Genomic DNA, 26,112 nt, shown 5'->3' with positions numbered 1-26,112 from the left:
AATCTTTATCTTCGACCCCATCTCTTTTCCTTGAGGCAGTGGGACGTCACCGTCTTTAACTACGCGGACGACCTGCAACTCATCTTTCCTCTCGATTCCCCTTCTGCTATTCCCAACTTTCAGGCAGTTATGTCCCATATCTCATTGTGGATGAGCCAAAACCAGCTCAAACTGAATCCCGGAAAGACGGAGCTTCTTCTCCCTGGCAAGAGCTCTACTTACTGGGGTCCACACTTTTGGCCGGTAGAACTTGGCCTCCCTCCCACCCCTGTGGCCTCGGTAAAAAGCCTAGGGGTCACTATCGACTCTGGTCTTTCCCTCGGGTCCCAGGTGGGGACAGTTGTCTCCTCCTGTATGTTCCAGCTGCGCAGGATCAGGAAGGTGGCCTATCTCCTCACTCCTGAAGCCCTCCTGCAAGTAATCATGGCCCTTGTCCTCTCCCGCTTAGATTTCTCGAATGCTATCTATCATGGTCTGCCCAAAACATCTCTTTCCAGACTACAATTCGTTCAGAATCAAGCGGCGAGATTGGCCTTCGGGATTCCGAAATGGCAATCCGCCAAACCCCTCCTTCTAAAACTGCACTGGCTCCTGGTCATCTCGAGGGCAGCCTTTAAGATCGGCTGCCTCACCTTTAAATCTTTATCTGGTTCCTGTCCTGCTTTTCTGAAATCCCTCATCAGGACCTACAGTCCCTCACGGAACCTGAGATCCTCCCACCTGCACCTCTTACTCACTCCCCCTGTCAAACTCTGCAGATCTGGAGGCCGGAGATTCGCATTTCTGGCCCCCAAACTTTGGAATTCCTTCCCCCTCTCTCTCAAAACCTCCAACTCCCTCACCCTTTTCCGTAAATCCCTAAAAACTTGGATCTTTCCCCGATCCAGCTAAACCCTCCTAGCCCCTCAGTAGTCTGCCAGCGCCAGGAAACCCACGGTGTCTGCGCGCTTTACAAGCTCCCCTAAATAAAAAAAATAAATAAAAAAAATATATATATATATATATTACCTACTGGCGGTCGCCAGTAGATATATATAGTTAGGATTTTTTCTCTATGGGATTTTTGAAAATTCTATGTCTAATAACTTTGGCGTTTGTGGACGGAATTGGCTGAAATTTTCAGGAAAATGGCACATTTTGTTTCTGAGCAGCCCTTGAAAATTTGGGGGGGGGTTCGTCAAGGGGGGGCCGAGAAAAAAGGGGGGTCCCAAAACGTGTTTTTAACATTGAGTTTTCCATAGGGCGGTTGGCCTCACTTTTAGCCCGAACGGCTGAATGGATTTGCACGAAACTTGGCAAAATTGTAGGGACTGGTAGCCCGATGTGCCTTTTGTAGGTCTCAATATATGTGCTACAGTGGATTTTGAGAAATTAACGTTTAAAAAAAGATATATATCTGTAACAGCGGACCGGGCAGCGCTCCAGGACGCGTACTTTTCGCGCAACGGAGCTTTGTGAAGCGAAGCTGATTGGTTCTCCGGCGTCTGTCAACATTCCAAACAGTCCGTAGCGGCCGCCATCTTGTCTCTCGGTAGGATCGAGAGACAAGAGGAGGCGAAAGCGAAGGGGCAAATGACCATAAGGGGGAATAGTAGATCCTCGCTGACCCCCTAGGTTTGATGTGGAGGTTTTAAAAGGGCCCCGCGGGGCAAAAAAAAATAATAATAATAATAATCGAACGGCTGAATGGATTTGCACGAAACTTGGTAAAATATTAGGGACTGGTAGCCCGATGTGCCTTTGCTAGGTCTCAATATATGTGCTCCAGTGGATTTTGAGAAATTAACGTTCAAAAAAAGATATATATCTGTAACAGCGCTCCGCTTCGCGTAACGGAGGTTTGCGAAGCTGATTGGTCATTCTGTCACTGGGCTATAGTTGGGCTACATCTGGCTGATATTTGGGCTACATTTGTTTTTTTCCGTCTCTGGCGGCCATCTTTGGGCTACATTGGGCTACATTGGGCTTCATTGGGCTACATTTGGGCTCCAACATATATATAGGCCAATGTAGCCCAATATATATTTTTCAAAGTTAATTTTCGTAAAAACCACTGGAGCATATATCTTGAGACATAGCAAAGGTACATCGGGCTACCAGTCCCTACAATTTTGCCAAGTTTCGTGGAAATCCATTCAGCCGTTCGAGCTAAAAGTGAGTCCAACCGCCCTATGGAAATGAAGGAAATGAATGGGTAATTTGTAATTAGCAAATAGCTCATCGCAAACTAGGAATGGTAAAGAATCGCTATTTATTCCTTAAAGTTCGCTATTTAGGAAATGCAAAAAACTTTGATGATGCATATGGCGGTTCATCTCTAACAAGATAAGAAGCATAGGGATACATTTATGATGACTGGCGCATCACCAGGGATGTGTTAGTCATTCTGTGCCGCTGTTCCGTCACCTATGGTGTGCTGCATTTACAATGCGGCGCATCATGGGGCAAAAACAGCACAGATGCGTGATGTATCTGTGCCGTAAAGGTGGCGCATTGCTGGAGTTGTATCGCAAGTGTGATGAAGCTCCAGCAAGGGTCGGGGGTGCCCCTGTCGCAGGGTTTCTGTTCTCACACAGAACTGTGGACAGAGGATTGGAACCTCGGCGAATTAGGGTGTCCCAAAACTCACCTTAGTAATCAAAAACCCCTTAGCAAGCTAGGTACAGTGTCACATTGGATATAACAAACTCTCAATGTTTAGACAATCCAGAATATGAACTTATAGTACCTCAGGATACGTGGAACTCATGAACAGTCGGTCGTTATATATTTCTTAGAAACCAGAACATGGAGTTAAGAAGAACACATGTGTATTTGAAATGTTTATTTACTAATGCCGTCTTCTCAGGCGTAGTATCTTAGATAATACAAGTACACATATTATCAGTAGCAAAATTACCAGCATAGTTACTAGTACATAAAAAGCGAATGGTGACAGTATGTTAACATGCTGTAAATGAATAAGAGTTATCAACACTTATAAGCAGCCACGGGCCGTGGAGGGAGTTACGGTGGGGCAGTGAGGCGGGGAGGGGCAGGGTGGAGAGGGCTCCACCCTGCTTCTCCCCCTCCCCGCCTCCCTGCCTCACCGTAACTCCCTCCACGGCCCGCGGCTGCTTATATCTCACCCTCCCTAATACACATATTATATTATTTGCTAAGAAGGTCTCTTTGTGTTGGTTTAGGGCGTGCCCATACTTTAGTGTCTTAGATTTGAAGGAATCACATCAGCATACACCAGCTCTCTCTTCATGTGAACCGCATCAAGTGTTGTGTATGTGTGTTCGGCAAAGCAATATAAAACCCGCCTCATGCCCAGAATTGGCAGAAGTTGCACTTATGTTATGAGTATGAAGTCGTGGAGATCAGACCTCATAACAATTCTGTATCGTGTTGTTCTTGAAACTTTAGCACTCGCTGTACAGATATAGTTTAACAAGCAAAGCAGATAGTAGAGCAATAACATATCATTCTCATGTAAACCACGATGAACTACTAGGTTGAAAGCTAAAGCAACAACTAAGTGTCGTGTGCAGAAGTTGCAAAAAAGGAAAAATGGCGTTTAAACCGGTAATGAGCCCATGCTAACTTAACACGGTTTAAAGATATCCAGGACCTAGATGACACCTCCCCATGATCCGGAAACGAACTGAATAAGATAATAGAAGTGCCATCTCATGAGAGCAGATTGCAAGTTTATATGTGGACGGTCCGCAAGGTAAAGCATTAAAAACTAGGAAAATTTAATGCTAAAGAAAAATAAAACAGGCAAGTACTTTATCGAGTCTTAAGCCAATAGGCAAGGTAAATAATAAAAACTTGACAAATAAGTCAATGAATTGTCAATGAAATGCTAGTACTCAGCATATCAAACATGAAAAAGGTCTATGACATAACTGTGTATGCAAAATAAGCTGCAACAGCCTCCAATAGGAAGTCACCGTCTTCATCCGAAAACAGTTCAGCCATCCAATTTAAAAGCGGAAAAGAACATACGTGCTCTCCCAGCACCGGATCCTCTATCACCATCAGAGGACAGCTCGGTGGGTTTTCAAGAAAGCTCTGTTCCAAGAAAGACTGTGTTGCCGCCAGTAAATTCCAGGGACCAATTAGTCCATGCATCAATGCCACAGCCATAATCCTTTCGCCAGGACAAACCAACTCGTGAGTAATGATAGGAGTCATCAGCTGATTAAAGTCGACGTCAGGAGAAACCGGTCCGCAGAGACACAAATCAATGGCCCAATCGAAATCACAGGTCAGGCAGTGAAATACAGGCTGGACACAGGTGAAGTAGGAGAATCGAAAAGATAATCCATATGCCGTGCTTAATATCGCCAACGGCATTGTGCCATAATATTCTAGCATGCGATTGCGGAACAGTGTCAGCAGCTGCAGGGCGGGAGGTTGCATAGGAGGGACATCCATATTTAAAAATGTAAAAAAGCACAAGAGCGTCCGCTGGTAATGCAAGTAAAAATGGCAATCCACGAAGCAGAGTGGAAAAAATAGAATGAAAGAAAGCAGGGATGACTCCAAAGATTTTCTCAAATGAAGTCACGAGACCACTGGTAACCACTTTAAAAAAGTGCGCCAGGGCCTTTGTGGAGGATGCGTTAAAGATAGTCCGAACCATCTTGCTGAAATGGAAAGGCAAATCTGAATTGAAAAGGGTCTGCACCTCTGTACGGGTTTTCGCTATGTGAAGCACGAAAGTTTCACGGGCCGAACTCAAGGCCACCTCTCTCTGAGACAAAAGAGCTCTTATTCTTGCCATGCCGTTGAAATCTGCTCCCAAGGTTGGTATTTGTGGCGAGATTGAAAACTCCCTATGTTCATGTGTGGGAGGAAATAGAACATTTCTGCAGCAAATAACCCGTTCACTTACTGTTACGATAAAAGGAATACTTTTAATTAACCCAGAACAATCTTCATTATTGAGCATCAAATAACTACCATTTTCCAACAACTTGAACGTGGGGATGATAGCAGGAACTGGCGTGCCTTGCAACACGCAAGCCATATTTGGTCGGTGTTTGTTGCATGAACCGTGTAACTGTATATGCCTACACATTAGTGAATGATCTGGCGTCTCAGTGCATTCCTCTCCATTCAGATAAACTTCTTGATCATCTTTGAAACATCTGTATGTGTATGGAAGCGACCAGACCTCATGAAGAAAAGCACTACCTAAAGGTTCATAACGACCTATTGGTATATATTTCATACAATTTGAAAACTTATATAAAGCAAAAGGCAGCGTTATTAAACCGTGGATAAGGCACGTTGCCAAAAAACCCGCAATCCTCTGCTGATGATGTCACTGAGCATGTCATGAATGATGTAATATGTGACATCATCAGCAGTGGATTACGGGTAATAGTATCTCTAGTTTACTCCCCTATAGCTGTCTTTCTTTTAACATAAGTGTCTGTTTCCTTCCCTTATACTTACTGTTTTTGGTTCGCTTCCGGTTCGCGTACCGGCGAGCGAACTGGGAAGCGAACTAAGAGAAATAGAGGTTGGCACAGTTCCAAATATTGTACCAATTTTTTAATAACGGGGAGGTAGTTCTGAAAAGAACTTTTTTTTATTGTTTTTGTTTTATATTTTTTTTATTATTTTTCGGAACATTTTTTTACTTTTTTTGAATTTTTCTGAACAGTTTTATATTTTTTTGGGTTTTTCTTGGAGGGGGCAATGAAAACGATTCATTGTAAAGGGCTCAACAGGAGCAACAAAACAAAAAAAAAGTATTTATTATTTTGGGCGTTTCGTACAAACTTGCATATGATAGTCAATAGCTCTGTTGATCAGAGTGATGCTTCTTTCTCCGTAGCAAATGAATCCATCGCAAAATACGCAGATGTGTTTTACTTCACCAAATCTCATTTGTATATTTGGCACCATCTCCCGTTACTTCCGGTACAACAGATCTTCTGGCCATAATAGGGAGATTATCTAGGTCGTTCCGAAACTGTGCAGCACTGTAGTTGTTAGGATGCCACCTAGTCATATGGCGATGCATTGTGTAGTTTCCAAAACTGTATTTTTTCTCGGTTCCTCTGGACAGTCTATCTTGACATATAAGGCAAGTTACGTATCTTGCATTTACTTTTTTCTGACCTTTGGGAATTTTAAAAAATTGCCAAATGAAGTTTTCTTTCCGGTGAGACGTCCTGGGCTCCTCAGGCAAAAACTGCCTCTCTTCGTGCTCGTCGTCCTGTTCCTCTTCTTCCTCTTCTTGTTGAATTATAACTTGAGCAGGTGGTCCACTCTTCCTTGGATGTGGTGGAGGTGGTGGGGAAGCACCAGCTGAAGCTACTAAAGAAGCCATTGCTCAGTGATCACAAAGGGTCTTTCTCTCACAATGATGAAAGTCAGAGTGAGGAAAGGAGGGATTTTCATCATTTGGGAAAAACAAGAGTTCTCAACCAATGAAAAGTGTTCATTTTAGATTATATGACCTAGTCTTACATCATTAGGAAACCAAAAGTGAAATGAACCAATGAAAAGTGTTATTACCAAGTCACATGACCTGCTGTGTTTACGTTAAGCGCTTTGCAGGGCCTCCCGGTTTGCTTCCAGAAACCTGCGCTTTGCGACTCGCTTCGCGTACCAGTTCGCTAACGTAGCACGTCATATGACGTATCACGCGACAACGTGAAACGTCATGCGGACGGGAGGCGTCACGATGTTTTGTAACGCGGCAGTTGCGGTAAAGAAACGTTTACCGGCTCGCGGTCTATTTCGCGGCATCAAGGTCAGCTAACGGGAAGCTTCCCGATTCGCGAAGCGGGAACGAAGAAAAAAAAATATTTAAATTTTTTTTTATTCATAAACATATAAAATATATTTTTGGATTTAAAGAAGAATACATTTTACAGCTACAGATATTAGCTGTTAAAAAACCAATGAAATTCACTGAAAAAAACATAGGTTATAGACCATATATAGTTAGGAATTAGCATTTACAAAACCTTGAAAATTCACTGAAAAAACCATAGGTTATAGACCATATATAGTTAGGAATTAGCATTTACAAAACCTTATTTTACTCACACAAAACCATTGAAATTCCATATATAGTTAGTTGCACTAACTATATATCGCGCACCCGCAATCCACTGCTGATGATGTCACATATTACATCATTCATGACATGGTCAGTGACATCACTGATGACATCACTGATGACATCTCAAATGACATCACTGACGACATCTCAAATGACATCACTGATAACATCTCAAATGACATCACTGATGACATCACTGATGACATCTCAAATGACATCACTGATGACATCATCCAGTGACTGTGTGTTTCTGTAAAGTTAAAATGTGTCTTACATATTGAAGAATGAGTGGAAGTATAAGTGTCTGGACAAAGGATTTAGTAGGTGCATGACTGAATGTATGAGTGAGTGATTAAATGTGTCTCACTGAGTGCATGGGTTAGTGACTAAACTATCTTAATTTGAGCATCATTATGTCTGTTGTTCTGTAAACTGCTGCACGTGTTGATCAGTAGCTATATGATTAACTATATGGGTTACTGATTGATTGTCCAAGTATTTGTATGGGAGACTGAGTGTGTGTGTGGCTGGCTGGCTGGGAGGTGTGTGACTCTGTGCAGATCAATGTGTACTTGTATCAATGATTCTATAAGAAGGTAAGTATGTGTTAGTATATGTTTGAAAATGTAAGGTACTCTATGTTTAACTGTATAGACAAGAAAATGGAAGTGTCATTGATTCTTTAACAGGACTGACTACGTGTGTGAGTAACTCCATGGATGAGTGGCAGACTGTGAGTGTCTGTATAGGTGTATGAGTGCATATGATAGTGTTGTAAAGATGAGTGATTGTATGTATGAATGATTGTATGGGTGAATGAGTGAATGTGTGTGTAGACATAGGAATCAGTGAGTGCGTATGTAGTAACTAGTATTGGTGTGTCAATGGTTTCAAAAATTATACTCTGTATTTAACACTGGGTGAAACAGAGGTTATATTAAAATGTGAGGAGATGCATTGTATTGTCACATGAATGATATCATCAGTGATGTGGTCATTGATGTCAAATCACATGTCATCAGTGATGTCATCAGTGATGTCATCAGTGATGTCATCAGTGATGTCATCAGTGATGTCATCAGTGATGTCACTGACCATGTCATGAATGATGTAATATGTGACATCATCAGCAGTGGATTGCGGGTGCGCGATATATAGTTAGTGCAACTAACTATATATGGAATTTCAATGGTTTTGTGTGAGTAAAATAAGGTTTTGTAAATGCTAATTCCTAACTATATATGGTCTATAACCTATGGTTTTTTCAGTGAATATATATATATATATATATATATATATATATATATATATATATATATATATATAATGTATTAAGACGTTCAAAACTATTGAAAATGTGTTACCAAACTGCTGGCTATTCTGATTTTCAGCAGGAAAAGAAAACAGATGAGAAGCCGGGACACATAAATATTTTTAGTTCTAATGATTACATTAATTAATCCTTGACACAGCTCGAATATTTCGAGATCTTTCTTTTATTGGATCTCTCAGGTATTCATATTTCATCCAGAATAAAATAGTTATCGTGATGCATTAAACATAGAATATACAATTTTACTACATACAAATATTCAACAAAGTTGGACGAGACATTGCAAAACTCACAGTAGAACCAAATCTCATCCTTGTAGAGAACTCATGTCTTCCATGTATCTATTTTTGGGAGGTAGTGCATAAAATTCCTGAACAATCACTCTGAATGATGGTCTCTGGGGTTACTGTGTATTTGCAAGCAAAATCCAGAGTCCAATTGACGGCAGCTCACTGAAGTTACACGGCGGCACTACGGATCCCACAACACCTTGATGGTCACGCCTACAGAGGCGGGGAATGCCTTTACAAAGAACGCCGCCCAACAATGCCTGTTAATGGACTTCTTACCCAGAGCCCCTGATGAAGTGCTGGACATGAAACGCGTCGGGCTGGGCACGTGAATTTCGTGGACTGTGCTGGCGTTTCCATGAGTGCTCTCTACAAATAAAGATTTTGGCTGAAAGTTTCCTGTCTCGAGGCTCTTCCTTCAGCAGGCGACTGTAAGTTTTGGATATATTTGGATATATATATATATATATATATATATGTTCAAAACTATTGAAAATGTGTTACCAAACTGCTGGCTATTCTGATTTTCAGTAGGAAAAGAAAACAGATGAGAAGCCGGGACACATAAATATTTTTAGTTCTAATGATTACATTAATTAATCCTTGGCACAGCTCGAATATTTCGAGATCTTTCTTTTATTGGATCTCTCAGGTATTCATATTTCATCCAGAATAAAATAGTTATCGTGATGCATTAAACATAGAATATACAATTTTACTACATACAAATATTCAACAAAGTTGGACGAGACATTGCAAAACTCACAGTAGAACCAAATCTCATCCTTGTAGAGAACTCATGTCTTCCATGTATCTATTTTTGGGAGGTAGTGCATAAAATTCCTGTACAATCACTCTGAATGATGGTCTCTTAAGTTACTGTGTATTTGCAAGCAAAATCTTTAGATCTTAACAAGACACACAGTGTGTTTAGTACATTTAACAATCCAGGCCTTCCGGAGACTTAAGAGGTAGGGTGTCGACGCATTTTGGCTTTTAGATTTTAGACCTCTTCAGGACATAATGAAAGAAGAAACATACAATCTCAAACTTGCAACGGGTCTCACGCAAGAATCCAAATCCACAGCTATGGTGAGTTCGTAAAGAATTCCAAAGCCTATCTGATACAAAACAATCGTAGTATTGAAGCATGTCTGATATATCTAGTTCCACCCTAAGTTGTGAAGAAGCCTTGCACGGCCCGTGGTGTACCGACTCGGTCGTGGTCCAAAACAGTGGACGTGGGTGGGGTCTGACGTGCACAAAGTGCAAGCCCCTAAGGTTATAAAGCTCTGCTCCTTCTACAGCCATCCCTGATTCACTGGCTGTCAGCGCTATCGCAAGAGAGTCCGGTGACGATAAATGGGGTGCAACTAGGCACCTCCGGTTTCTTGGGGTCCTACACACGTGGGTGCGTCCAATCTGGAGCTAAAGTAGGGTGCACGAGTACCACATCCCAGCTCTACTATACAATGCCATTGCGTTCCACAGCGCTAGCCCGAAAAAGTTGATCATTAGTGTCCCTAGTTAATATTCTGTATCCGTTATTCTCCAGTGATGCTATTTGTGGCAGAATGGGGCCCCTGCCTAAATAGGATAAACCCTAGTAAGGAATAATATTTTTTGGAAAGTAAGGAAGTTTTAGCACCGGGCTATGTGCATTTAAAAAAAAAATTGTCTAAATGACGTTGACATGTGACATTATCTAAAACATGACATACTATATTCTTTCTTTATATTTTTATTATTACCTTGTGATTTCATAAGTGTTTTTTCCCAAAACATTTTAGTTTTTTCTTTTTTTTTAATTATAGAATCCATTGATAAATAATTTGTTTACACAAACATTTTTAAATTCAAGCTCTACAAAGTGCAATAAGTTAATTCATAAATAGAACCACAACTCCACTCATTCATTCTCCCGTGATGCTTACATAAAACTTAAGAAAGGAGGGGATTTTTGTGATCTGTTTCAGACACCTCCTCAGCCTCTGCCTCAGTGATTTAGCAATTACATTTTCAAGAAAGTGTTCAGATTTCCTTTTTCAGGAATTATTTGCAGTTTAATTACTTTTTTGTTATTTACCACTACTAATTGTTCCTAATTTTTCTTTTATACAGCATCATACATGAAGACCTTTTCAGGAGAAACGTCCCTCTGCCCTGGCTGTGGGAAAGCAGTCTTCTTTGGTAGGTAGTGCTGCAACAGTCATAGCAAAATTTTCTACTGAAATATCTTAAGTACTGTTTTAGTGTCTGGTACGACCCTGCAGCTCTCTGTTAAACTTGAGAATACCAATTTTGTAAAAATATATAGTGGGCTTTTGCCTCAACCCAGGGAACTATTGCTATTGGCCGTTTAGTGTAATATTCTGCCTTTACTAGAGTGTTTGCATTGAAGTGTAAGAGCGGCTCTGTTACATCTGAAAAATACCTGTGCTACTTTCATTAGTCATCTCATGCATATACTGTATGCATAAATCAATCCTTTTTTGTGTTTTTGACCTTGACGGCGTTGACTGTTTGGCCAATCTCATGTAATCAAACTTTCATACATCTAATATATACATACTGTTAGACCTGTCAGCCTTTTGGGTGGTCTCCCCTTATTTTTTTCATGTACCCTTTCAGCCTCCCATTATTTTTGTCCACCAGTCCTATTTCTTTGTGTGGTTTAGGTCTCTGGGTGCCCCACCACTGCTATTCAGTGCTGAGGTACAGGCGCGCCTTCCTAAAATGGTGGATGGGTTCCTAGGATGGACGCCTACAGGAATTAACTCCGAGCTTGTGGGCCATAGGATAACAATGGAGAGTTCCAGAACCTTCCAGGCCATTCTAGTGACCAGGGCCCAGGCTATATAAGGGTGGATACTGGGCGGCCATTTTGTCTTGACAGGAGATGGCTGGAGTGCAGACTACAGAGGAGGGGGATTGTGATTTAAGCTGCTTTGATTGCTCTCAGGGGCTGCTAGTTGGTGGTGGTTGCTGCCCTTCTTCCTGCTAATTTGGCCCAGTTGGTGAGAGTTGCCAGAGCCCAGTTCTGGTGGGACCATTGACCGAAAAGGATTGGACTTCACAAACAAGTGATGAGTGACTTGGCCCCAGCCGCCCTGAGGGTGGCGCTGTTGGTGAGGTTGAAGGCGCAGAACCAGGAGCTTTGGTACAAACCCATGATGTAAAGTGGGGTCTTAGAACTGGCCCTGATTGACTGCCTGCCTGCCCTACTGGGAAAGAGCTGTATTGTCCAAAGCTACAAAGTGCCAAGTTAATTTCTGGCTGTATTTGGTGGGGTCCACTCCCTTTGCCCCTCGCGCTGCTGAGATAGCGTGGCCGACCGCGCGAAGCGTGAGGGAAAGAGGCGCAGCGCCGGCTCAGAGAGCGACGCTGGGCGGGGTCGCTTGGCAACAGGACTCCCGCCCAGTGCGCAGCCTCTCCTCAGCGCGTCAGAAGTCTCTCAGGGAGGCGGAAGCAGGCACGCTCATTAGGAGCCGGCTATCCCGCGATAGACTCCCTGGAAATCCAGGAGAGAGTGAGTATGCAGGCCTGTCAGCTGAGAGGCCTCCAAGGAGTTCACCACCCGACCCGAACACCGCCTCTGCCCTGTCTCGGACAAAGAGTCAAGACCCGAGCAAGGGGGGGGGGGGGGCCAACGACTCAACCTTCAGTGGAGCCAATTAAGGCGCTGGACGGCGCAAAGGTAATCAGGAACTCAACAGCGGAGGGTGGGGAGGAAGAGGGAGAAGTTATCCAGGGAAAGAGTCCTTAATGGAACTAGGGTATTACAGGAGTTAAGCCCCGGAAGAATACAATCTCTGCCCATACTGTGACAAATCTGACAAGTCAGAGTGGAGTCCGGACCTAAACTTTCCCTAGAAATAGTTCCTTGTGAAGCAGATCTTGTGCTCAGGAACTACAGCGAGACTGTGTACTTAAATTCAGAGATTAGTGCCTCAAATCCAGAAATCTTTCCCAGCTTAATTCAGAATAAGGGGAAGCGTCCGGTTGAAACAGAATGTCTTCTATTTATATGCTTGTCCTAGAGAATTGCTCATATCTGTTTTTGTAATAGCCAGTGAAACATCTAAAAGAAGAATACCTGTTGTAGAGCAAACTGTATGTGTTTAAAATATTGATGCTTTGTCTGCCATAAGGGACATTATGTATTGACCAGTGGTTGTACCTAATTCTATAAGAAGAGTCCTGGATCTAATTAACTGTGCAATGAAACTCTCTTTTGAAATTCACAATAGAACGAGATTAAATTACTCTATATTCTATTCAACAGATGGTGTGGTGTCATTTTTGGTGGGTTTGCGCTGGGGTGTTGTAGAGTGTATAATGCAAGCATGACCCAGTTGCCTTCCAGATTTAGCCTTTCCACCCTGGACCATGCCACCCTAAGTGGACCGACAGTCCCGGTTCCAACACATACTTGTCCAGCATTGGACTTTAATCATTTACCAAGCTTAAAACATAGCAGATTAATGGAATTCCTTTAGAAATCGACATAAAACCATGCCACTTTAGTAGCACAATTAACTCATTAGAAAATTCCCAAAAGTCAGCCAATGAGATGACTGTACTAAACTTCACTCCCCTGCAGGTTTTCATAGTTCAGAATTCTACAGAATGTTTCCTGGAACCAAGTCCTTCAGACCTCTGCGCAGGGTACATACTATCTTTGGGTCTTGTTACATTCTTTAACCAACCTTATACTCCTTATGGTAATACACCCATCCTTTGAACTTACAGGCTGGTGACTTATAAGAAATACCTTCTGTTGCCAAACGATGACTGACTCACCAAAAATAAATAAAAAGAAATCTCGGTACTGGCATGTCATGTGGAAAAGTACTTTATGTGGATGATCCAGGCAGTGACTTGTGTGTACTGCTATCACCAACAGTATAGGTCCAAGGAATGCAAAATATGCTTTTTTAAATGTTTTTATTTTGTTTATTGGACATTTTGTAAAATCAAAAGAAAACCACATGCCATACAAGACAAATAAATACGTACAGCCTGTAAGCTCCACCTAAAATGTGTGGACTTGTATTTACAAAAGGAAGAGGGGAAAAAGGGAAGAAAGAAAAGGGAGAGGAGGGGGGGAAGAGCTTGAGAAAAGGGAGAGGCAAAAAGGGACAACAACCTTATCAATGGGAAGAACCTAGTACAGCAGCTAACATTTGTGTATTTACTAGCTAAGCATTAAGTCAGTTATGCTTTTAGCAGAGAAAATTGGCATTAGATGTAACAGCCAGTTCGTGAATCAAGTGGATTGCTACACAGAAGTGGTCGCAATAATACCAGTAGGTTGCATCATGGCAGCGTGGTCATCGGGTGCAACGTGAGCCAGTTCCTTGTCGAACCCTAGGATTTGATTGTATCAACATCTAATGAATTTTGAGATATAATCCAGTCTTGAAAGGGACCTCAAATATCCTAGGGTCTATAGTCAACCGGCATCAGCTCCCAGAATGTATTGAGCTGTTCTTGGCAGTATGTCACATCAGTAACCCAATATTTGGTCTTCGGAACTGTAGTATTCTCTTTATCTTCATTACCTGTGCATTCTATAGAACCTAGAGTACTCTGTTTGGAGATTCTGCTTTTGTCAGTTGCTGCTTGCTATCTGATGGTTAGGGTGTATATGAATAAACCTGATAACAAGAGTATACTCTTATTTGTATTTATTCATAACTTTTCATTGGCGACGAGGGTGGGATACAGAAAAGAAGAAGAGCACCTTAACATCAAGCTAAGTGGATTCATGTTTGATTGACTGTAATATTCGGGAAAAGAATAGATATTTGTTGAAGAAGAAGAGGAACATTTTCGGAGTGTATTGTTTAAAGTTCATAAGTGTGATCAATTTGATGTTTAAACTTCCCCAGCGGCAGTAGTATGTATGGGAAAATTAAAGTTTTCCCCAGCGGCGGTAATTTAACTTAGGTGGAGGATGGGAAGGAATTTGAAAACTTAAAATTATTCGAAGTGTGAATAAAAGAAATATATTTGTAATTTACCCTTTCTCCAGCGGCTGTGTTAAAATAAGAGAAGTAAGGAAAATTAAAATAACTTCTCCAGCTGCATTTTTAAAATGTAAAAGTATTGTGGTGAAAGTAGAAAGGGAAATTAGCGGAGCAATACATTGTAGGAAAACAAGAAAAATGTAAGATTTGAGTTAAACATCGTGAAAAGTAAAGAGGTTACCGTTATCGTTTTGATCGTTTGAGGAGCTCTTTCTAGTTCAGTGGCTGGAGTAAAGTGATGACGTAGTAGAATCTGAGTGAGGGATTCGGTGAATGACCAGTGGGAAACAGCACATGAGCAGGAGTGGCTTAATTTGACGCCGCATGAGGATACGTCATAATGTTGTGAAGAGAAACGGAAAAACTGTGTGAGACCTTGCGCATGAGGATATGTCATAACGTTGTGAAGAGAAACGGAAAACTGCGTGAGATCTTGGACTCCTTGTACAACGTTATTTGTAAGAATACATCTGAAAATAAAGCTGTTTTAACGCGGAATTTATGAAAAAAACTGAGGTATTTGGCGAGTGAAATAAAGAAGTCGTCTGAAGTCTTCATCTACGCAAGTTTAAAAAACACTTAATTAAGGAATAAGGAGATTGTTTCCAAGTTGTTTGCACATAGACATAAGATATACATAAAATATTGTTTAAGGAAGAAAACTGTGCATTGTATATTGCTATATTAGTAGTTTATGTTTAGAAATTGTATAATTGTTTGTGGGATATATACAAGTAAAATAAGAAATAGCGTTAGGAAAATATATAGAGTATAATAAGAGTTATGCATTTCCAAAATTAGAAATGCAAAATGTAACTACACCTCAGTTTTTTTTAAGTGATCTAGGAGAACCAAAAGTTAAATGGAGTAAGTGGAAAAAGATATTTGCACACTATGCTAAGGTTTGTGGCACAAATTTAAGTGCAGAGAGAAAACATTCGTTGTTGTTACTTGAAAATTTGCCGGATTTGTCTCCACAGGAACAAAAGGGGTTAGATGAGTATGAAGTGTGTTTGTTGCAACTGGATAAACATTATTTACCTTGTGTGAGTACAATAATGGAAAGATATCATTTTGGGAAACGTGAACAAGGAAAGATTAGTCAGTTGAGGAATATATAACTGCTTAAAGAAAATTGTCTTCTACCTGTAAGTATGGTGCAGCGAATGAAGAGCGTATAAGAGATCAGTTTGTTTTGAAGTGTAGAGAGGATAAGATCAGGGAAGAATTATGGCTAAAGGACGAACCACTTCGTGAAGAAGTAATTGGTATAGCAAAGAGAGTTGAGCATATGTTGAAATGTGTAAATGAGTTAAAGAATGACAAAGGAAAGTTAGAAGAGAAGGTGGAAGAGGTGAAGGAAGATGCTTCTCAGGTAAAAGAGGTTAAGCCAATTGTTAAAAATGTTGGTTAAGAGGAAACTATGTTGGTAGGTTTTTTTTAAAACTTGTTTTTATTAGCTTTTCGATATTGCACAATACAGACCATATCATGAAACATATACACTACAGGGTGCATAAACAACAGTGGAGGTAGAGGATGGAGGAACAGTGGCGTGTAGGTTGGGTCCTTGTGGTCCATGTGCTAGCAGTAGCAAGAAACATGTGGGGTATAAACCAGGGGAAGAAGCATGTGGGTGCGGAATGTACAGAGGAAAGGGGGCGGCATGGGTCTGGTGAGACTGGATATAACTAGGTGTATCGTGGAATCGTGGTGCTATCAGAGAGGGGGTCGAAGGACTGGGGTCATGACTGCGTCGGGGGGCCAGGGGTGGCGGAACTGGGCGGGGGAGTTTCCGGAGCTCTCTCCTGTGTCAGCTGTTTGAAGCTGTGTATTAGCATGGCCCATTCCATGGAGATGGGACGTTTCCGGGCCCCCTTAACTTCTTCTTCACGTAGAGCATCCTCCTCCGCTGCCGCCCACTTACATACTGCTCCCACACATGCTGCCAAGGGGGGACCCGCGGGGGATCGCCAGCGCATGGCTATGCTCCTCTTTGCCAGTAAGAGTGCCAAGGAGATGAAACGCTTGTGTGCACTGAGATGCTTGGGGATCCTAAATATGCCCAGTACGCTGGCCTCTCACGCAGGGGCGGTGGGTGACATTTGAAAGTGGTGGGGCGCAAAGTGATTTGCTTACAGCACCGTAGCGAGCGCAGCGAGCGAGCCCGAACCCCAAAAGGGGGGCTTGGGGGGATAACTCCCCCCCCCCCTCCCAAGAAAATTTTGAAAAAAAAGAAGAAAAATCGTGCATTTTCAAGCAAATTTGAGAAAGCAGGAAGGTTAATAAAGCAATTGTGAAAGTGCAGTTATTACATTAATAGATGGCATAACATAGGTAGCTGCTTATTCAGTATAACCATAGAGCTTCATACATTCCGTCCTATTATGCTCAGACTGAATCCTGTCACCAGGCCAACTGGCTCACTTTCAAGAACAGGACCGTATTCAAACCACTTGCATGGACATACAAATCAGCAAATGACATGGCATTCAACCTACTCTCTGACACCCTACCATGCTACACACCAACTCGGAACTTTAGATTCACCAATCACAACTTTCAAATCAGCAAATGACACGGCTCCCAACACCCTCTCTGACACTCTACCATACTACACACCAGATCAGAACCTTAGATCCACCAATCACAACCTTCAAACAACACCAAAGCCACCATGTTTGCCTCCTAGTTCTGGGACTTTTACATCTCTGTCCTTCTACACTGAAACTCCACATCACCCAATATGTGGCCCAGCCAATCTCTGCAGGAATTTCAGATGGCATTGAAAAGACATGTGCTTCAAGGAAAAAGCACAGCGCATGGCGGATGTCGACAATGGCATTTAAAGAACGTGCAATACAAAATAACGTTATATGGGCAAACATTTTTGTGGTTTTCCCCAAACATTTTTATTAAGTAAATAGAACACTATGAGCGATCCGTACAGGAGAGCTGCATAATTGTGACCAATTGACTACAATCAACAATCAAGGGGAGAGGATGTAGCCTTGCGGCTAGAGCGGTCGGCTTCGAAGCTGGGTAACCTGGTTAGAGTCTCAGCAACAACACTCTACATCCTGTGATTCAGGGCAAATCACTTAATCTCCCCGTGCCTACCAATAAAAAAATGAAGGTGTTCATCTATAACGAAACTGGTGCTCATGTAAAGCGCTCTGATACCCGATGTCTCAGGTCTAGTTCGCGCTATATAAAACTCAAAAAAGAAAAAATCTGAACTTCAAGGTCTGCTTAGCCATACAATATGACTATTCAATGATCAAATTATACAGGTCCTACACACGGTCACTTCGAGGAACCTATGAAGCAATGACTGATGACTCCTATGCCTTCCCCATAGGCCTATACACCCAGGAAGCAGCACGTGACTCTTGCTGTAGCTACTCTGCGAGTCACTCTTGTGGAATGCTCAAGAGGAACTGACCCTTTTCTAAGCGTAACAGCTTTGAAAAACCGGAAAGAAAATGAGCTTTACTCTGTAATGCTAGGAGTGTTGTCTTTATATCTTTGGCACCTCACCTGTTCTAGGGCCCTCCGGTACGCATGCTTGAGCCTGGACCTTCCCATTATCAGAATAAGTGAGTGGATGTGGTTGTCTGCTTGTTGGTCTCTGGTGTTTGTGGCTGTGTGCATGTGTGAGTATGGTTGAGTTTACATGTGCTGGTGTTTGTGGCTGTTTGCATGTGTGAGCAGGTTTGCGTTTACTTGTGCTGGTGTTTTTGGCTGTTTGCATGTGTGAGTATGTTTGAGTTTACATGTGTTTGGGAAAAGAGTTACAATCAATGCAATTAACTCCCCACTGTATTTATGTCCTGAGTAATTTGCCACAGCCTCCTGTGCACTGAGATATCTACACAACAATATTAACGTCCTCCCTGCAGCTAGGCAACATGCAGAAATGCAATTTCATAAAAACTCATACTTACAGGCCTTGGGGATAGCATTTATACCAGATAAAAGCCAGCCACTCTGTTTCGATTAATGTCAGATTTCTGCATCCCTTATCTCTCTAGAGGAACCATGACCAAGGCTGAGAGGTAAAGTGGGCTTAAAATTAGACTTTAAATTTGCTTTTGAAGTGAGATGAAATCCAAATATTGGCAAAGCGAATGTGTTTGACTTTTATAGTAAATACAGATACACACCATCCAAGCACATGTTGACTCGACATAGATGATACATGCATGTAAACATCCATGCACTCTCAGACTAACACACCTACAGTACCACATGCATATATACCATCGGGCAGACCCCCATGCCGACAGAACAACAGACCCCAGGCAAACAGAACAAGAGACCCCCACACACAGAACAGACCCCCCATGCACACAGAACAACAGCCCCTCCCCCCATGCACACAGAACAGACCACCCCAGGGACACAGAACAACCGGCCCCCTGGCACACAGAGCAGACATCTTTGGATCATAATGTCTTTATTCCCCATCGGACAAATGTCGTCCCAGTTCTCTCTGTTCCTTCACTTAGACAGATACATCTTCTGTAGACGGAATTTAGCTGGGAGAGACCACCCTCGAACCCACCATATTCAAAACAAGAACAGGGGGGGGGAGATTGCGCAGTGCTCAGATGTCCTTGCTTCGTGACACCTCTCCTTCCGGAAAACGATAAAAGCGTCGCGTGGCGAAGAGCCATAAAAAACATGACTGACTGACACAATGCAAAACAAATCACTTTCATAACATATACACAGTAAAAATAATATTTGTAAGCCATCTGCTCAATGTATGAATGCCGTAATGACCAGCCGAGGTGCATAAATATTTGTCAACATTATGGCGCAAAAACTCTCAGAACATGCTGCCTTCCTGATGATAAATCCGACAATATAAAAAAGAACTGCAAAAGTTAAAACTGTTTTGCATACAAATCGTGCTGCCAACATTGTTAATACTTGTTTTCATCTACCACATTGCCTCGTATTTGAACAGAACAAAACCTGTCCAGTTTAAACATTGATGGCACACAGAGCGAAATTTAAATTGTGCTCCCAAATGCTCGCAGGAACAGACACAGACAAGGGGTAAAACAGTGGGCTTGTAACAAAGCCACGGGGCTCTGATTGCACAGGCTGTGCTTAATTTTGACATAGGTACCTGTAATTGCTACTCCTCCCAGCGGGACTGCAAAACCCATAATCCCCATGTGTGCCCCCTATCCCCACCAATTGTTAATCCTAGCCATTTCTATATCTGTGACATTCCAGCATCTAAGGCGCCCTTTGCTTCATGTTTACATTCGTGTCCCATCGATGTGCGTTCTAACCTTTTATTTCCTATTCTTTTCGAAAACACTAGCCTCACCCGTTGACGGCCTTGCACCTGCTCCCGGTCAGCCCTCCGCTCTGCCTTCGTATCCAAGACACTTGGAGCACCGGAAAGGGACGATATCAAGGGGGCGCTACATTTAAAAAACTAAAATGAAACTAAATTACAGTCGTTTTTAATACCCTGCAACGTCATCGCACAGTTTGAGATTGTTTTAAATATTTAGAGATTCTACGAAGCGCCTCATCCTTCCATTTCCGCTCCCAATAACAGACTCCGGGCTCGTTTCCGCTCTCCCCTCCCGTGGCTGTCTGTCACTCGTCTTCCCTGCCCTGTTTCTGGGAGCAATGGGGACGTTTCTGTTTTGGGAATACCTTGCTGTTTTTACGCTCTGGGGCCCAACACTTAACTCCGAGCGCCGATACCTCTTGGCCATGGCCCCTGACACCGAGGAGTGTTACAGCAGACCTACCCAGTGCTTCATGCTCAGTCTTACCTTCGTGGATCTCAGGAATGTATCAAAGCAGCCGGTAGGGCTGGGGCGGGGTCCGTAACTTGGCAGGATGAGACCTCTGCAATACAGATGGGTTGGTTTGAGGTCGGCCTCAGCGTACCGGAAACTTATGAGACCGGAGGAGGCCAAGGTCAAACGAGCGAGCCGCTGAAAGACCAGGACTGGGGCAGGGTCCGAGGGTCGACCTTGGTAGTCTGTTCTCGCATACAATATTTGGCATTACAAAATAATAATAGATAAGACAGTCTTTGGCTAAGAAATCCAGTCTCCACACAGCAGAAGAGAAGAACACCACGAGGCGAGTCGCAGGGGTGGAACCAACCATGTCGTCACCAGCAGCGCCGCAAATGGCCAATCACTACCAGACTACAAGAAGTCAGGCACAGTGATTGGCAATGGCCATTGTGCAGTAACTGTGAGCCACCCACGCGCGGCATCCAATGATGGATTGCCCTGCCGGGTTGCGCGGTGACCGGCCAATCCTGGCGCTGCATGCAGCGCCAGGATTGGCTTCAGTTAGTGTGCCCCCAAGCCATTGGCTTGGGGGGCACACTAACTGCTCGCCCTGTCGCCTTTGATAACTCCGGGGCTCCTGTTAACCAGCACCCTCCCCGTGTCATTATTGCCAGCATGGGGGGAACATACATGCGCATGCTCGGGCAAGTTTCCGCCCTGAGCAGTAGTTGCGCAGCAGTATGCAGTGTCTCGGTGGACTATTGTGAACCCTGTCTGTCAGTCAGTACTGTCTGTCACACTTAGACCAGCCCCCAGCCCAGCCCAGCCCCGCCGCACGGCCCAGCCAACCCCCTGCACTCCCGTTTCCGTCGGGTGCTGCCGGGATTCCCGGCACAAATCCTGACATTTAAATTTAATTTCTACAGTCACAATTAATTAAACGTGCAGCGGCGGGTCCATGGGGCTGGTGGGGCTACGCCCCAATGGACGCACCGCTGCTGCTCTCACGTGGCAAGGGTGGTAAGTCACATGAGGTCTGTCAGAGTGGTATGGATTGCTTGCCATAGAGTGTGGAGGGTAGGGCAGCTCCAGAACATGTGATGGAAGTCTGCGTTCTGAGAGTGACATCTGGGGCAAAGGAATTGGGAGTCGGGGTAGAATTTTTGCAGGCGCGCTGGCGTTAAATATGCCCTATGAAGAATGTTGTATTGTACGTTTTTGAAACGGGCATTTCTAGATGTCTTTTTGGGGGCTTCGAGTGCCTTGACCCATTCAGAGTTGTGTAGTGGGCGTCCGATTTCGTCCTCCCATGTGGCGCGCAGCGCTGTTAGGGGTGTGTGCGCAATGTCGCGTAACGCCCTGTATAGCCAGGTAACCAGGTGTCTACCCGTCCCCATGTGTAGGATGGCGTGTATAACCGGATGTGTATCTGGTTCCCCAGCCTGAAGGTTGTGATGGGGGCGGAAGCCTTCCAGGAGCTGACGATAGCACAGGAACTGACCTGGGGGGAGGCCGTACTCGGTCACGAGCTGTCGGAAAGGTTTGAGCTGGCCCTCTTCTTCAAAGCGGGATTCCATGTCCGTGATCCTGCATGCCGTCCATGCAGTGAGCGTGTTGGTCGGGAAGTATGTGTCGAGCCTGGGCCAACCGATCAGCAGGAGTAGCGGGGAGTATGGGGGCGTGTCGGGCGACATGCGATGTACCTTGAGCATGCACCGGAGCGCCACCGTCGCCTGTAAGGGATATGTACGCCGTGGTTTCGTACCCGGGAGAAGGAGTGGGGTGAGTTCCGGAGTGGGGATCTCTCCCGTCGGTGTGTGTTTCGCCCATGTACCGCCCCGCCGTCCAGTAAGACAACCACTGGAGTTGAGCCGCCAGGAAATAAGACTCGAAGGAAGGGTCTCCCAGGCCTCCCTGGGTGGTCGTCAGTTGCAATGTCTTGAGTGCTATTCTGTGCCTACCCGATCCCCATATTAGTGTACGTAGGAGGGAATCAAGATCGCGGAAAAAGGCCCTGGGTGGGATGACCGGATGGTTCACGAAGTGGTACAGGAGTCGGGGGAGCATGATCATTTTAGCTAAAGCCACACGACCGATCGGGGCGAGTGGAAGCTTGGACCAGAAGCCGACCGGCGAGCGGACACCAGCCAGCGCTCTACAATGGTTTCCCTCAAATAGATCGGTCGGGGAGTGGTAGAGACGGATCCCGAGGTATCGGGGGCCTCCGCTGTCCAGGACATTTTCTGTGCTCCCACCCAAATGTCACAAGGAGGCACGTCCGGATGAAAGGGGTAAACTGTGGATTTGTCCCAGTTGCCTCGGAGCCCGGAGGCGCTCGCGAAGTCTGTAAGAGCTGACCATATGGGAGTGAGGTCGTCCGAGATGTCTCTTACATAAATCAAGAGGTCATCAGCGTACATGGACCCCAGTGGATACCCTCTTGGCGCAACCGAATGGCGAGGGGTTCGACCGCGAGGGCGAACAGGAGGGGTGAGAGCGGGCAGCCTTGCCTTGTACCCTTCTGCACCGCGAAGGTCGTTGAGATGTGTTTCCCTATTCGAACCCGTGAGGTAAGGTTCGTGTACAGAAGCCGTGTGTACGCTGTGAGGACCGGGCCGATATTGAGTCTGCGCAGGACGGAGAACAGGTATGGCCAAGTGAGGGTGTCAAACGCCTTCTCAAGGTCTAGGATGAGGCAGGCAGAGCGTGGGAAGAGATTTTTCGCTTGGTCCTGTACGTGAAAAATACAACGAATGTTCTGGGAGGTGTTCCTGCCGGGGACGAACCCGCATTGATCCGGGTGTACTAGGGGGCGTATAATTTGGATATATCTATCGGCCAAGATCTTCCCTAGGATTTTACAGTCAGCCAACAAAAGTGTGATGGGGCGATACGATGACATAAGTTGTGGGTCCCGGTGTGGTTTTAGAAAGGTCACTATGACATACTCCAGCAGAGATTGGGGAAGTGTCCCCTGTTCGAGGGCTGTCGCAAACATCAAGGTTAATTGCGGTACTAGTAATGGGGAGAATGTTTATTTATTTATTTATTTTTTGACATTTCTAAAGCGCAACAAATACCCGTAGGCGTCTCGGCGCTAATGTTGTGTAGTATTCTAGCGGAAGTCCGTCTAGGCCGGGGGCCTTTTGACGGGATAGGGCGCGTTTCGCGTTGGTGACATCTGGGGGCGCGCTAGGGTACCATCAGGGGTGAGGATGTCGGTGATCGGTCGGATCTCTGTATCCTGGCGCGCCAACCAGGCGAGCATGGTGCCGGTCTTATCTCTATCTTTATGTACCCGGGCAGCGTATGCCCTAAAATTGTATTTGCGGAGGTCGGCGCAAGCCGACTGATAGGCCGTTTTAGCCTCTGCCGTGAGTGCAGCATGCTCTTCGGAGAGGTCGTCCCGCTTGGTGACCATGGCGAGATGTTGTTCCGTTTTGGTGAGCGCATGTTCTAGTGTCCGCCGAACCCCGGTGATTTGTTTGATACATTCCCCGCGTGCCACCACCTTGAAGGCATCCCACTTCACCAACAGGGATGAAGCGGTGCCCGCATTGTGGGCAAAAAAGTCTTGTATGCTCTGTGAGTGTGCATGTTTAAAGACCTGGTCCGTCAGACACTCCCGAGGTAGTCGCCAGGTGGGAACTGGGGGGTGTGGGGGGCGCCAGCTGAGTCGTAGGATGGGGGCGTCATGATCCGAAACGACCCTCCCCAGGTAATCCGCGGAAACCACCTTAGGGAGGATCGGCGCGGAGCAAAGGAACCTGTCGCGGCGCACCCGTAAGTTGTGGGGGACAGAGTGGAAGGAATACAAGCGGGTGTGTGGGTGTAGGTGCCGTCATGCGTCTGTGAGCCCAATACAGGGCCCAAGCGCGGAACTTATCCGATTGCTTATGGGTCGGGGAGCGCTGGGGCAGGGGGTGTGAGCGGTCCAGGCGGTGTCGAGTGTGCAGTTGTAGTCCCCTCCCAGAAGCCAAGGGGTTGAGGTGAATTGGGCTAAGATTCCCGTGAGGTGGTCCCAGAATTTGTCCTGCTCCATGTTTGGGGCGTAAATGCTACCAAGGAGGACTGCTTGGCCATCGAGGAGCCCCTCGAGTAGGGCGTACCTGCCCTCCTTGTCAACCTCCCGGCGAAGTTCCCGGAAGGGGGTCCCCGGCCTGACCCATTTCAGGGCGCCTCGTGCGAACGCGGAGTAAGACGTTGCGCAGATTGTGCCGCTCCATTTTGCCTGCAGTCTGCCCACCTCGGTGCTGGTAAGGTGGGTTTCCTGCAGGAACGCTATCCTGGCAGTCTGACGTTTGATGTAGGAGTACACAGAGTACCGTTTCCGTGGTGTTTGTAGGCCCCGGACATTGAGTGAGGACGTTAACGTCCGAATGTGAAGCCGCCATCATCTGATTTGCGCACTATAGGGGGAAGGCACCCATGTGATCCGCCAGGAGTAATGACAGGGTAGTGTGTGCACGCTGATACGCACCATGCTTTAAACGGGGTGGGACCATAGTGAACCGGGGGAAATACTGGGGATGGGAAACTGTCCCAATACATAGGAAATGTCACCGGTGGCAACATATCCAAACAAATACCCTGCTAGGGGGTGGGTATACCAAGAAAACTGCGGGGGCGGCAGCTTGTGTACTTGCAAGGCTGTGCGTGTATTGGGCCTGTGAAGGAATGGCGAATGTCGCGCGTTAGCCAACATTGTACATTGGTGGCAAGGGAGCCGTGTTAAGGGCGATGCACATCTGTGTGAGCTAGATGCCCATAGGGGCGGCAAGGAGATACAGTCACTTCAAGGATGCACCTGATTGTCTATCTAGGATAGCGTCCGCTGTTTGTGGGGTGACTAGAGGAGGGGTGGTGGAGCCACTGCCGGAGAGAGTGCCATCACTATCGTTGTCCCCCTCCTATGAGAAGATGTGCGGATGTCGAGTAATATCCTGCATGAGGGGCGAAGCCTGCAGATCAATGACAGCCTGTAGGGCCTCTCGGCGCTCCTGCACAATCTGTGTCAAATCCGGGGAGTCCAAAGGGGAGGAACCAGTCCCGCCGGCGGTTCCCCGGCGCGAGCGTCTCAATCCTAGTCTGCTGGATCTTGCCGGTTTGGGAGTGGGGTTACGGTGGATCTCCGCCCTGGACTGCAATGGGCAATGAAGGTCCGCCCAATCCTGCGCCTCTTCCGCTGTGGTGAAGATGGCAGTGCCTTTGTGTAAGATCTTGAGGCGTGCTGGAAATAGTAGGGAGTATTGAACGTTGTTCGCCTGGAGGCGCCTCTTGACATAGTGGAAGGAGGAACGCTGTTGTTGGACAGCACGTGCGTAATCTGGAAAGATCCTGATCCGGCTGTTTTCCACTTGCAAGGGACCGGCCAACCAAGCCGCCCGAAGGACTGCGTCACGGAAGTGAAGGAATTTTAAGAGCATCGGTCTCGGGGGGGGGGGGGGAGACCCGGTTTCGGTTTCCTGTTTGGTACCCCGTGGGCACGTTCTATGGAGAAGAACGCAGTGCGGTCAGCGGCTGGGATGAACGATTTAATCCATGTTTCCATGTATTCCAGGGGATGGGGGCCCTCAATGTCCTCCGGCAGGCCCAGGAC

At 45.3% G+C, this 26,112-nt stretch overlaps 1 protein-coding gene across 3 annotated transcripts in view; it reads left to right on the top strand.

The window, feature by feature from the left end:
- The window catches only part of CRIP3 (cysteine rich protein 3), a 376,762-nt gene that overhangs the window by 197,546 nt on the left and 153,104 nt on the right, over window positions 1–26,112 (top strand). For all 3 annotated transcript variants that reach the window (XM_078647288.1, XM_078647290.1, XM_078647289.1), the window contains exon 5: window positions 10,823–10,891. In XM_078647288.1, the coding sequence (XP_078503414.1) occupies window positions 10,823–10,891 (69 nt within the window). The remainder of the gene's footprint in view (window positions 1–10,822; window positions 10,892–26,112) is intronic.

Source organism: Lissotriton helveticus, chromosome 6, assembly GCF_964261635.1.
Source record: "Lissotriton helveticus chromosome 6, aLisHel1.1, whole genome shotgun sequence".
Taxonomy (NCBI): Eukaryota; Metazoa; Chordata; class Amphibia; order Caudata; family Salamandridae; genus Lissotriton; species Lissotriton helveticus.
The sequence above is the reverse complement of the archived record's forward strand: the minus strand, read 5'-3'. Positions and strand labels throughout refer to the sequence as shown.